Source organism: Hypoxylon trugodes (assembly GCF_022578975.1).
Source record: "Hypoxylon trugodes strain CBS 135444 unplaced genomic scaffold F4822scaffold_7, whole genome shotgun sequence".
NCBI lineage: Eukaryota > Fungi > Ascomycota > Sordariomycetes > Xylariales > Hypoxylaceae > Hypoxylon > Hypoxylon trugodes.
The window spans coordinates 1,674,962-1,689,202 of record NW_026250022.1 but is presented as its reverse complement, the minus strand read 5'-3'; the positions used below and the strand labels follow the sequence as shown (position 1 = coordinate 1,689,202).

At 46.7% G+C, this 14,241-nt stretch overlaps 4 protein-coding genes across 4 annotated transcripts; 3 read left to right on the top strand and 1 right to left on the bottom strand.

Moving 5' to 3' along the window:
- Positions 1-6,691: 6,691 nt before the first annotated feature.
- Positions 6,692-8,220, top strand: F4822DRAFT_410446 (FAD dependent oxidoreductase). The gene is made up of 3 exons (XM_051458767.1): positions 6,692-6,925; positions 6,987-7,222; positions 7,276-8,220. Exons 1-3 carry the CDS (start codon positions 6,903-6,905, stop codon positions 8,091-8,093), a joined length of 1,077 nt encoding a protein of 358 aa, XP_051312326.1. The 5' UTR covers positions 6,692-6,902; the 3' UTR covers positions 8,094-8,220.
- Positions 8,221-8,404: 184 nt separating this feature from the next.
- On the top strand, positions 8,405-10,508 carry F4822DRAFT_410444 (glycosyltransferase family 58 protein). Its single transcript, XM_051458766.1, has 4 exons — positions 8,405-8,664; positions 8,741-8,985; positions 9,050-10,071; positions 10,132-10,508. Exons 1-3 carry the CDS (start codon positions 8,514-8,516, stop codon positions 9,947-9,949), a joined length of 1,296 nt encoding a protein of 431 aa, XP_051312324.1. The 5' UTR covers positions 8,405-8,513; the 3' UTR covers positions 9,950-10,071; positions 10,132-10,508.
- Positions 9,976-10,443, bottom strand: F4822DRAFT_431422 (nucleic acid-binding protein; the record flags this gene model as incomplete). The annotated part of the gene is made up of 2 exons (XM_051461472.1): positions 9,976-10,072; positions 10,133-10,443. 2 exons carry the CDS (start codon positions 10,441-10,443, stop codon positions 9,976-9,978), a joined length of 408 nt encoding a protein of 135 aa, XP_051312325.1.
- A 384-nt stretch (positions 10,509-10,892) lies between the features above and the next one.
- On the top strand, positions 10,893-13,793 carry F4822DRAFT_444915 (ankyrin; the record flags this gene model as incomplete). The annotated part of the gene is made up of 2 exons (XM_051463302.1): positions 10,893-11,876; positions 12,029-13,793. 2 exons carry the CDS (start codon positions 10,893-10,895, stop codon positions 13,283-13,285), a joined length of 2,241 nt encoding a protein of 746 aa, XP_051312323.1. The 3' UTR covers positions 13,286-13,793.
- Positions 13,794-14,241: the final 448 nt, after the last annotated feature.

The window sequence follows — 14,241 nt, the reverse complement described above, 5'->3', positions numbered from 1 at the left end:
CCACTAGTTAGAAAAGATGACAAAAAGAATTTCACAATGGACAACAAAACAAATAGGGACAACAATTATGTGGACGCAATTAAGGAAGCAAGACACCAATTGATGCTGCTTTTTCGGAAGCTAGAGTCAAAACGAACACGATAAGAGTGCGAGGCGAAGGGAAGGGAAGGGGAGAGAGAGAAAAGACAAAGAGAAGACGGAGAAATGTGGGAATGGGCAGGTTGGTCTTAGTTAGTATGGGATTGGTGCAGGCATGGTACGGTACGGGCTCAGGTTCGGGTTGGTACCAGCAGTACCAGCAAGCACCAGCAGTTTGTCCCGGCGCTAGGTCACCCCCAGGTCAAGAAGCATCTGCTGGGGTCGGCCGTGGCCCAATTGATAATGAGGAAACAGAGGATGTGGGACAGCTTGGTCAAAGTAGCAGCAACCCAGCAAAGAACCAAGAACCCAGGCAAGAACTGTAGTACCCAGCGAAAGCCAGGCGGGACCAACAGGAGACAGAACCAACAGACAAGGTGCTCCGTACCGGTGGGTATTCGCCTTTTCTTGGCGGTTTCCACAGCAGACATGTGGGTAGCAGTTTCGGCGGGGAGGGTAGGTACCTTACTTGACCTTACGTATTGTACACATAATATGAGAGGTACAACCCATGACCATACTGACAATACGGGTTTAACTCATAAAAATAGGTACCTCTTTATGCTACATGGCAGGCATTCCGGTATACTGTATGTAGGCATGTCCTATCGTACGGTAGGTACCTACATACATATATACGGTCCCCTACCTTGCTAGCAAAAGAGATATCCATGCATTTTCTACCAAACAATAAGAGGGCTCGGCTACAAGTGGACAGACCATTGAATAAATTGCCCGTACATACATTCAATAATAGGTATAAAGTATGGGTATGGTATGGTCTAGATGGGGAAGAAAAACCAAACAAATAAAAATAAAAGAAAGCGAGAATTAAGGAAATGGAGAAAGATTATCGTTTATCCAACCAACTTTTATTTATTATCTTTCGTTATGTCATCAATTGGGATAATGGTAATAGACTTCTGTGTGGTGTTGTGTGTTGCTATAAGTATTACATGATAGACGTGTCATTTAACCTGCCCCCTTAAAGGTTAGAAGGTAATACGAATGACACCCTAAGGAGACAGGACAACCCAAGAACCCAAGGGACACTCGGTAGCGTTTCTTTCGGGTTGTTACTTCAACCCTAACTCCAACTGTACGGTCGCTAACAAGTTTTGGGGTCTTTTCCAAGTTTAGGCATGTAAGTGCGGTAAATCACATTCATACCTTACGTCCAGCCCCATCCAGTAAGAATAGCAGCTACTGGTGCCGGTGTGTAGTAGATATGACCTGTATCTTACCACATAAATTAAAAAGGCGTGAGAAAAATGAGGGTTGACCACTATAAAAACATGCTTATTCTGCCGCTTCTCCTCCCGCGCTAATGTCTGCAAAGCATTTATTGGGAATCCAATCAACTATCACAGCTGTTCCAGTACCACGCGCCAAAAACGGGCGGCGCGGGAATAGGGATCTGACATGTATATGACGGCTTATTGGCGAGTCAGGTCGTCCGACTTGCTGGATTGGGGAGGGGGAAAAGGCGGGGAGAGGAGGAAGAAAAAAAAATCAACAGACATGAAGAGTTTAATACAACGTTCCTTTAGATGTATGTAGGTGTTTTCATCAAGATGCAGCATACATATACATGATGTATATGTATATACAACACACATAGACATACGTACATACATATGCTAGGTATCTAGGGTATTTACAATACTCTGTCATGTCTTCAGGTACATTACTTGGGTGCGTGTACACTATAGATAAAAGTTGGATCGAATTGAATGTATACCCACTATAATACTAGACCCTATACTAGGTAGTATACTATAGACTATCGTGTCATTCAGATTCTATAGTTTATGTAGCATGTTTTCGACAATTAAGGTATGTGCAAGTAACATCGAATACAACACCTACGCTAGGAAATCGCAAAGTTGGGAGGCACTTTACCTCCGGGTGGCGGTGGACCTGAATTCCCGAGCAGCTGGACATTGGATGTTGCGTGGTGCGAGTGTCCACTATAGAGCCCACTAATCCATTAAAACCCACTGCTGAACGGCGCGTTGCGTTGTACATACATTCAATCATTCATGCATATACTTAGGTACGTAGCACAGCGGGTAGTAGCTTCCCATGATGTACCCGGATATTGTACATCTGGTAAGGAAGGTACGTACAAATTAGACACAGATGAGGATTAGTGCGATGGGTCCCAGCTACATGGAACGGAACCAAGTTGTCGTTTCTTAACTTCCTTCGGTCATCTCTTTTTCTCTTTTTTTCTCCACAATAGTTTCAATATCGATTCTCCCGCTCGCAACCCTTTCAATTTTGATTGACTCTTCTCCTCATCAGCTCATGTCTACTACCTATTGTCCTAACGTATCTTTTTTTCTCTTTCGCTCCAAATGTCTACTGCAACCAAACCCGACTTGGACATTTATGCAGAAGCGTCATGCTTCTAGTTTAACATGTGGTCCCTTCAACGTGATCCATCTTCGAATCATCATTAGTTGCTCATCTATCTCAATATGTCCTCGGTGGAGATCTCGCGAGCTGGCTCGCCAACGGACAGCTAGTAACCCAGCCAGCCTCCCCCCTTCACTTAACCCCTGGACAGCGCATTGCATAGTACACTACGAACCCGCTTCTTGGTTGAGCAATCAACAAATTGGGAATCGCAACCGAACTTTCTCTCTCTTCTCCCCCAAGTACTAAACTAGGATACAGCACTCTTACATAGTACATACCCCAGTTAACCGCCTAGACATGTACCTACAACTCAGAGATGACAGGCTACATAATACGCCCTAAACCACTGAAAACAACATTTACATAATACACATAAGCATACCGGTTCGGTAGAAGGCATCCCCGGGAGTGGATGCGATTTCCACATCACCCGCTCCCGCAAAGCTACGTTCCGTGCAGCAGACCAAGTTTTCAGCTGCGTTTTCTTGATTACCTGGTAATTAGGTTGTTCCCGGCTGCTTGGGGAGTGAGCGGGAGATGGGCATAGTCTTAGTCTTAGCGGCCGTGACACGTCGCTTGACACAACGTGTTTTCCTCGCGGCTTTCGAGATTAAAGAATCAGCCGATACGTTCGCTAAACCCCTATGCTACCTATGTTACCTGCTATCTTATGTATACCACTCTATACTACTCTACACTGCCTACATATGCGCTTAACCTCACATCCAAACAATTCAAGATTTCCCGAGGAAGGTTAAACATTCCTAGCCCCTTCTCATGCACTATCGTTGTCGCCGACAGATATCCCCCCTCTCCACCACCGCATTTGGAAAGATAGGTAATAATTCGACAGTTCTGCAGCGCTGAGCCCCGCACACCATGTAACCCTCCTGCTTTACTCTGCTTCCAACTTTCGCAGGTATCGAGAAGCCTGAAGGTCATACGGCTTATCGCAACCCGCGGAGGAGTGAAGAGAAAAATTCTCTAGACTTTGAATTTCATCCTCCATCCTCCGTGTTTCGACACCCGCGAAAGGAATGCGTATGCTTCATTTCTTTCTTCCTTCAACCGGCTTATCTAGGTCATCATTCGGAGTTCGGAGGCGAACTGTGAAACTTCGTCATATCATAAAGGTCGTCCCAAGATCAGCCTGTTCTTAGCAGAATGGAACACCCGAGGTATCAGTCGGCAAACATTGATTTGCGGTTTGCATCGACTCTTACGTCCAAGACATCGTGGCAAAGCCTCTGAAGATTCAACAAATTAGATTCTCGGGCCGTTGATATGGGACCACTCATGCTTTGGCATAATCCCAATGCACTGGAACGCATGATCCCGGCTGGCCGTGAAACCACACTGTACGACTACTACACTCTACTTATGCAACCTCAAGTCTTAGGAGTCAGCCATTACGCCGTCATGCGTATGTGTCATCAAATGCGTTTAATTTTCTTTCTCGTTCTCTCGTCAGTCCCGGCTGTTCGGCGCAACAACGCCGCAGGCTCGCATCCACCTTCTTCTTACCTCCTGCTATTCTTGTGAGGACCCAGCCGTCTGGGACACTTTTCCCTCACTGGTCGAATTTTCTTCTTTCTTCACCGCTCCTCCTATCTTCTGACAAGCCCGGGCTAGTGGCTTTTTTCTACTGTAGCCATACGCACAGTAATCCAATTTGCAAGGGCACGTTCTGTCGGGTCCTTTCCACACTTTACTATAGTTGTAAAGTTACGGGTGACTATGTACGAGTATCCCGATCGGGTTGAAAACTGCAGCACATGCATCAACACATTGTTTACTATATAGTAATTTCTATAAACGAATCTGATAGGCCGAAGCAATGACGTGCAGATGAGCATGGCTAGATCGGAAGTATCCCGACAGTCAACCGACCCAAGTTGCCAAGTCACCCAACCGCCGTTACCTGATGAGTCTCGGTTGAGTTGAGATGCCTCCAAATCCATCCAGGGGGTATTCGATGCAGCATAATCGTACCATTCGGGTTTTCCTTGCTACGTCATGTTTTTTTTCTTCTTCCCTCCGTCACATCGAGAGATATCTATCTGTGTGTGCTTGCATTCCAACTCAGAACCACATGCCTGACTCAAACAAGATCGCCCTCCGTGCAAAAAACGTAGATCTGCACACCGGCTAATCCTCTACATAGCCGTCTTGGCAGCCACCTTTCCCAAATGCCTCATCATTGAATCGTCGAATTTCAAAAAAGACCTTACATTACATTAGGTTCCCATCTGTCGGTACCAGGAAGCTAATGAGTTCCAGTAGCAGATCAATGCATTTTGTGACGAGCTGTTACGTCTGGTCACGGATCGGAAAAGACGAAAAAAGATTCAATCCCTATCTACGTTACACTGCCTGAGAATTGATACTATCATCCTGAAATCCTTTCCTCAAGCCTCACCGAAATCCGGTAAACTCTCACGAAGGTACGGGTTACATACTGGAAATGGCTTGGATACGGAACCTATCGTTAGAAGACGTGTCTTTACTTCAGGGGTCAGCCATTGACTATTCACATATTCAAGGATTCCTGCAGTTTACTTCCGTCCGTTTTCTAAGGTCCGAGCTCCTCGGCTTTCCGTTTATCAATCCCGTTCTTACTATACCACATATGGGGCTCTCATGAGGGACCCAGTCGCGCACTTCCATTCACATTAACTTACGATCCAGTTCAGTGGCACCCGAATGCCTTTGAATCCAACCGATAATTATAACTTGGCTTGAAGGAGATATCATGTGCAACTTTCGAGTCAGCTAGCCTAAAGCCTTGATAAGCATGGCTGGCAGGCAAAGCTGGAGAACGGAACGATCCGATTTGATACAATCATTGTCATTTCCTCTAATCAGCATGCCTACACTAACTTGTTATGCGATGGTGATGATTCCTACGATGCACTATCGTGGGGCTTACACCCAACCGGCCCGGGTAATCATGGCGACATCCCCGGATCTGCCGACAACAGCTTCCAAGGCTCATGTGCTTTTAGGACCCTGTGTCGGCACACCGGATTCCTTCCGGTGAGCCTCCGCTTTGGACTACTTGGTAGTCTACCCCATATCCCACAAAGCTTTTCTAGTCTCGGATAGTGGATACTTCCCGATATTCTGCAGTACCCGTCCCCAGATGCCGTAATCTTCAGCAGCGTCCCCGAGATCGGAAATTACGAGTTGCTATAATGCAGGCCAGCGTGGCGATTCACAACGCCTGCATATGAGACAGGATGAGACAGCTGCTTACTAGGAGACCCAAAATTATCTCGAAGATATCGCCATATATACTGTACCTGAACGGGCCGTCTTCCCAGGCAAAAACAATTCGAATTCTAATACTATCACGTTCGCCTTTTCTTTTGCATGCGCTCCGCAGCGAAGTGGAATGCTTTCGAAAGTACAAACTCCGTGGTTGAAGGAGCGTGCATAAATGCATATTATCACTTCACAGGAAATATTAAGGCTTTTAGGTGAGTTTAATCAAAATTGGCAATCCATTGGAAGTTTTCATCGTTTGTAAGATGTTGCCTTCTCCCTTGCGAATTGACAAATGTTATTGCTGATCGACGACGCTCCCATACTATTTCATCTACTGCGAAGTTTTGTTCAGGGGTCCCTATTGAAGCTGTCACCAGTGTAGCTATATTAAAGGTATAGCTAGAGCTGCAGGAACAGTCAGTGGTTCCACGGAATTGTCAACCCGAAAGGTCCACAAATTTCGGACATGCTGGCGAATTCCGCAATACGTAATAGTAGGGTTCCCTGATACTTCTTCCCTATTTTCTTCATCTATTATGATGTGTAATTCTTTTGTCTGTATGTCTTAATTGTTTAGGTCGATAATTAAAACTGGATGCTATCTTACTCTCTTCTGTATTCATGAAGAAAATGGAAATAACTGCTTAGTATTGCCTGAAGCGATTGATAAATGGCCGTAGGGTCCACAGATCGAGACCTAAATTGGGGACGGGAGACCCCGCGGCGGCGGGTGCGATAGATCTCGGCAACCCACCCCTAGTGCCGAGAAGCGGAGCACGGATGCGGAGTTAGTGCGATCCCATCGAACTATATGGTGATAGTTGAGTCACGCCGGCGCTATGACAGTTCTTTAGCTTCTACAACAATCTAAAGAGCATCGTTAGATAACGGCAATCCGCAACACTACATATTCAACACACGATCCAATGTACCTAGATTTTTAGTCTACGTTATACATTTAATTCTTCATTTTTTTATTCCTAACCAGATTGATATTCCTACCGATAGAAGATACAAAGCGCTGCTTACGTCATAGTATTAGCATAGAAGCTATCTTAGCGTTAAACGTCAACATGCCGAACATTGTGGTCATTGGGTGAGTTATAATACCCAGGATCCCCATCATCGAATCTGCTAACACTAACGTTGGTCGATAGCGCTGGTGTATCCGGTATCACGTCGGCCTATCTGCTGTCGCAGCAAAAAGATAATGTCATAACGGTTGTAGCGAGGCACATGCCGGGCGATTATGATATCGAATATGCATCGCCGTGGGCTGGTGCTAATGTCTTGCCGATGGCGACGAAGAAGAATAGCTGGTGGGAGCGCCGCACGTGGCCGGAGATGAAGAGGCTTGCTACTGAAGTACCTGAGGCTGGGATACACCTGCAGAGTGAGTGTACCAATCGCGATGAAAGATCAACGAGGACTAAGTGATCAGTGTAGAATCTCGCGTGTACCGCCGACAGAAAGATATCGAAAAGTTAAGGAAAGGGGGATACAGCTTCGACGGCCTCTTCGAGGAAAACCCATGGTATAGTTCCCTCTTCGACGACTTCCGGGAGTTATCTAAAGACGAGCTCCCCGAGGGCATGGCATCGGGTTGTGAGTTTGGATCTGTTTGTATAAACGTCATGCTGTACCTACCTTGGCTCCTTGGGAAGTGCAGGGCGAATGGTGTTGTCTTCCGTCGTGGCCACTTGAAGCATGTTTCTGAAGCTGCTTCTTTGAGTCATACTGGTGGGAAGGTGGATGTTGTGATTAATACGACGGGGCTCATGGCTTCGAAGCTGGGGGGAGTGATGGATAGTAATGTTGTACCGGTGCGTGGGCAGGTGGTTGTTGTGCGGAATGAGGCTCCGTATATGGTTACGAAATCCGGCACTGAGGATGCGGATGACGAGGTTTGTTATATCATGATGCGGGCCGCGGGTGGAGGGACGATACTCGGTGGTACATACCAGAAGGGAAACTGGGAAAGCCAGCCGGACCCGAATTACGCGATGCGGATTATGAGGCGGGCGATTGAGATGATGCCTGAGCTTACGAACGGGAAGGGGGTTAAAGGGTTGGATATTGTGCGCCATGGAGTTGGCCTACGCCCGTATAGGAATGGGGGTGTGAGGATTGAGAAGGAGAAGATTGATGGTGTTTGGGTGGTGCATAATTATGGTCATGCGGGTTGGGGATACCAGGGCTCGTATGGGTGTGCGGAGGATGTGGTTAAGCTGGTGGATGAGGTTTTGAACCGTCCTAAGCTATGATCTCGAGAGATCTAGATGAAATGACTTTATAATCATAAGACCTATCACTCTGAAGAATTATTTTCATACTAGATGTCTTCTAATATCGTCTCCTTTTGTTGCCTACTCCCAATGCATTACTATAGGCCTTGGTCTCTAATAGACTCATATGTTTTACGGTGGAGGTACATGTATACCTCCAATGGCCTTTGTATTTTCATAGCAAGTACTAACTATTCATACCTTGAACATTGTCGCAAGTGAGATAGAAAAGGGGTGCTGCCGGGAATCTATTATGCAGCTATGCGTTCATGCATTTAGGCATATTGAGTTATGGGTTCCACTTTGCGTAACGTGTCTCGGTGTCCTGGAGTTTCCTTCAGCGCGTAATAGAGCTAGCATCAATCACCGACACTGAGAAAACAACGCCGACAAGCCAAAATGGCGAGCAAAGACGCCGGGCTCGTATCGCAGGCCGTGAAGTTCGTCTTTGACGTCGCCAATGGTCGCAATCCTCTCTCTAAACTCATTGCGCCATGCTTGTTCCTTTTCGATGCGGTGCTTTGCGCACTTATCATATGGAAGATTCCCTGTAAGCAAGCCCCTCCAGCCTCGTCATTGTACCCTGAAATACCCTACACATGCTGACAATATCGATGTATCTACAGACACCGAGATCGATTGGAAGGCGTACATGGAACAGGTAGCACAATACGTATCGGGCGAACATGATTATACCCTCATCAAGGGAGGTACCGGACCTCTAGTTTACCCGGCAGCCCACGTCTACACGTACACCGCACTATACTATTTGACAGATGAGGGCAAGAATATACTTCTAGCGCAACAGACCTTTGCAGGATTATATATGGCAACTCTAGCGCTAGTAATGGCTTGTTACTCGAAGGCAAAGGTAGATTTTGATTGCTCATTTCTCTTATAGTGGGTTATCTACTAATTTATGACATCGCGAATAGGTCCCGCCATATGTCTTTCCTCTATTGATTCTCTCGAAGCGACTCCACAGCGTATTCGTGTTACGCTGTTTCAACGATTGTTTCGCTGCGTTCTTCTTATGGCTCGCTATATTCCTATTCCAAAGACGACAATGGACTGCTGCTAGTCTTGCATATTCGTGGGGTTTAGGGATTAAGATGTCATTATTGCTAGTACTTCCTGCGGTCGGAATTGTCCTACTCCTAGGCCGAGGATTTGCAGGTGCTTTGAGATGTGCCATGATTATGCTTAATCTTCAGATTGCCATCGCTACTCCGTTCCTACAAACAAACGCAAAAGGCTATGCTAGCAAAGCTTTTGAACTAACTCGACAATTCTTTTTCAAGTGGACTGTCAACTGGCGTTTTGTCGGAGAGGAGACATTCCTCAGTCGGCCATTCTCTTTAACCCTTCTCGCCATGCATGCTTTGGTTCTGACTGGGTTTGTTGCCAATAAGTGGTTGAAGCCAACTAGGAAACCTCTCTCGGCGATAATCACGCCAATTCTACAATTCACTTCACCCTTCAGTCCCCAAGAGGAATCTATAGTCGCATCGCGTGTGACCCCGGACTATGTGATGACTTCAATTCTCTCGGCGAATGCCATTGGACTCCTCTTTGCACGCACGCTACACTACCAATTCTACTCCTATCTCGCATGGTCCACCCCATACCTCCTCTGGCGAAGTGGAGCTCATCCCGTTATTCAATATGGGCTCTGGGCCCTTCAGGAGTGGGCTTGGAATGTCTTCCCGAGCACCCCTATCAGCTCAGGTGTTGTTGTAGGTGTACTCGCTATCACTATAGCCTTGGCAGCCATTCAGAAGGATGAAAATACTGCACCGACATCTCACTCCGCACGCGAACACAAAGACGCTTGAATTCAATAGGGTGCGTTAATGTGCTCTCAATCTTCGTCCTCCGAATCTGACGGCGGCATCCTGCCTACTGTTGATTCCTCATCATCCTCGTCCTCGTGATTGGATCGAGGGAATTCTTTTGGCCTAAACACCACGTCAGCTTCACAATCCCGATAAGAATAGCAGGTGATAGGATGAACCGACCAATAACTCTGTTTTCGCCATTCCTTCTCGTCCCGGACAACATTCACAATCTCACCCTCGACTTTACCCTTTTGGTCTTCGGGAGGTGTCAGCTCCACTAGGACATATCCTCCGCGTTTGATCCAAATGGTGTTGCGGAAACGGGCAGCGAGCTCGACGAGCACGGTGCGTTTGCTGGGTAGAAAACACGCGTAGAGGCTATTGCCCTCAGCCTTGATCACTCTAGCAAGCGATTGAGCTTGTGTGAGTTGGTCGGGAGGTGTTGTGGATTCCTCGGCAGCTGCCCGGATATCACGCTTTGGCCGACCCATGGATGTTTTATTTGCTGAGAATTGTGCCGTGGCTGGATTTTTATGCCGATGAATTATGAATTTAGGTTTGTTCCTCCAATTCAAGAACAAATTCTCCCAAATGAAAATATAGTGGGGCTAATGCAGTTTCCCTTCTAGAGTTATCCGTAGTTACCCCGACAGCGTCTAAGTTCTGTCGTAAAACTTAATATCGTTAGGTAGATGCAGGAACAAAGTTTATCTCTCGAGTGAAGTTGATAGGATAGATAGGTATTAGTCATATCTCATGCCTGTGTTTGTGTTTGTTCATCGAAGAAATCAGATCACAACACAAACGTCATTTAACGTTGTCCGAATGGTATTTCTTTTCCCTGTACTGCCTCGGATAAGTCGTGTAATGCGACTCGTTGAAATGAGTCAGCAGCCTTCAAGCGTCCGAAGTGCGATATCCTCGATTCATACGAAGAATCATGGCAACCCTAGACGGATTGGCCAACGAGGTCTTGCTCACGATTGCCGATGCCCTTGAGTGTATGGCCACTCATAACTCCGGTATTGACTACACCGATTTCGGAAACGGACCCGTGGATTTGCATTTGTTTCTACGCCTAGACAAGCGCACTCACATGTATAAAATTCAACGCACCTTTGTGTCGCTAGCCCTTGCCAACAAGCGATTGAACGACCTATTCACTCCCCTTCTTTGGCGCTTCAATCGCGAATATGGAGATTTGAATGAACTCTACGAAGAATCAGGCGTCACATCTGCTGTTGCCTGGGCCACAGAAAATAACAGAATCGATATTCTAGAGAAGGCGTTCAAATACCAATTGCCATTTTATCCAATCCGTTCTCGTTCTAATCGTCACGAGCAACCCATCTACTTAGCTTCTAGCATCGGACATGACGCAGTTTTGTCTTGGCTTCTTGACCACGGTGCATCGATAAATTTACTGTGCGAACAAGGAGGCGAAGAATGTACTGAAGTTTCCACATACTACAGGCAATATGATAGGTATAGGGACGGATACAGAGACGGGAGTGAAGACGAGAGTCGATACGGCAGAGAACCAGATATACGCCGTATCATCCTAATTCCTCCAAGAAGCGCTCTCCGTCATGAAAGCGCCCTCTCTGACTATTTCAACTTTTCATGCTTCACTAAATCACCACTATGGGCGGCATTCCAATCGAGACATGAATCCACGGCTATACTTTTACTGTCGCGTGGTGCTAGGTATACCTTCAGGGGTCCCCCTCAATTTTCGGGCTCAATATCGTCGGCTTTACAGGTAGCCGCTTCACTCGGACTGAAAGGAGTTGTAGAGTATATGGTTAAGACGATGAGAGTGAGGGTCGACGGCGATCGAGGAACCATTCCGCCCCTATATTACGCGGCATGGAGAGGGGATAACGGCGAGACCATCCAAAGTCTCCTGAAGCTCGGTGCTGACGTAAATGGCCCAGGCCTATTCAAGTCCCCCTCGGTGTCGCTATTATATGTGGCAATTTTGGAAACGCAATCGTGTTACTGGATGCTGGAGCAAGGATTCACCGGCGTGCATCGTGCGGGGCTAGTTCTCTGCTAAATATTTGCACATGGGAGCACCATAATCCTAAGGAGTTGCCTGCACAAGAAGAAGTAATCCGTAGGTTGATTGCAAACGGCGCCTGCGTGGATGGGTCTCTTGAATGCGAGACTCCGCTTTGCTCTGCTATCGAGAAAGGTACAGTCTTGGCTGTCTTTAACCTACTCAGAGCAGGAGCCGATATACATAAGCCCAGAAAACGCGACAATAAGACGCCCCTAGAACTACTATGGGCAGAACGTTCCTCCGTGGCGAAGATCATTAGCAAGGCATGTCTTTTAGTTGCCGCGGGCGCTTGTCTGGACGGCCCGTACCGTTCCGAGGGCAGGACACTGTTAGAATATGCCATCATCATTGGTGGGGCTAAAGGGCTTGAGAAGCTCCTCGAAGTAGCAACGCACCGAAACGTGCCCGACGAGTATCTCGATAAATCCTTAGAGGATTTCCTATCACGCGAAGACCTCGAGTATTTTGATTGCGCCAAGGTCCTGGCCTACCATGGCGCGATTTCTGACACAGCGAGGAATCTGTTCTACGGTTGGGCATTGGATTTTATTAAGGGGAAAAAACGTGATAAGGGACACGAAAGATTTTCTGCTTGTCTAAATTATCTCCGAAACGACCAACTCGAGGACCTCTTTAATCGCGCACTAGATACTGGGAGTATGGAGCGATGTCAAATACTCATTGAATGCCGCGTTCAGCCACCTTTCGAAAGGGTCGGACCGTGGCTACACCTAGCTGCTCGCTGTGGTAGTATTCCACATGTTCGTCGCTTTGGTAGAGACGGCATAGATGTTAACACTCTAGACGAGCAGTCTAGGACACCCATGATGGTCGCTCTCACAGCCGGACACACGGACGTAGCTGAGCTCCTTTTCCGGTTCGGAACGGACCCATTTCACCCTCGGCCAAACGCAGAATGCCGACAACTACCAAACAAATTCACAAAAATTATATCCCCCTTCGAGTTTGCTATTCGTAACAACTACCTCCCACAAATAAGGAGATGGTGGATGGAAATACCACCAGAATCTCGGCCAACGGAGCAATTCGACATCCCACGTGTATTGGTTCGAGGGCCATGGCATTGCGATGACCTAACATTCTTACGCAGCCAACCCAACATCAATATCTCAAGGGTCAATGATGAAGAGCTCCCGCAATGGGGATTGGAGGACGGCGCGCTGGTATTCGATGACGGCACAGAGAGGAGATGCATACTGGAAAGGACGATGGCGCGAATATCAGCCGAGGGTTGGGATGAGCTTTGAATTCCGAGGGAGATCGAACACTCGAATCACGACCAACTCTAGCAACAGCGGGTTTCCAGTGAAACACCCTTTCCCTATTCACTAACAATACCCATAGTTTCAAGTTGGCGCCCAGCATTATTTAAATCGCCATACGCTTTCATCGACACATCTCTAAAGTATCTGACTATCACTAGCGGGCATGCTTAAGGGTTACATATGGTTTATCATGTCAACATTCATTTTGCTTCAAGCTAGCATTCTAACTAGGTCTATATTTCCGTAGCCCTCGCCCTCCAAATTAGCTTAGCTTATATTAAGATGACATTACGAGATACTTCATATGAGAACAACAATGATCGATAGGACGAATAGTCATTATCGCGAAGGCCTTTAACTGAAATTCTCATAACGATACGATTGAATGCTCAAATAATTTCCTCGTACGCCATCTAACTTGGGGAACCCATTAATCCGTTGATGCAGCCATCAATACTACGTCTCACGAGTTGGTAGACGTACCGGAGGGGGTCTCGAAAATATCCAAAGTATTAGAATTTCTGAGGTCCAAGTGTCGCCTATACATCATGTATGTACCTAGGTATGTACGTATATACCTGTATGTACATTGAGGATTTGACTAAGGCAAGCACGTTTCTCGCGCCTATCTTGCTGCCCATGTTTACAACCCATACCTGCCTCAACTTTATAGACGCCTTAAAAGATTATGCAGCCGCCACCCTCGATTAAAACATACTTAAGTTAAATTATTCTGGTGTGATTTCCAACAACAGAACAACACGCCATGGTCAAGTGGTATAACGCATTGAATTACATTAAAGCTAACCCAATCTATAGAGCCCACGAGCGGCAAAGGAGCGATTCTCGATATCCTCCCGTCTGCTTAGAATTAAGTATTCGGGAGATCGGGGAGAAACCGAGGGGGGATTTTCTGGTAAGTTGATGATATTCCTACT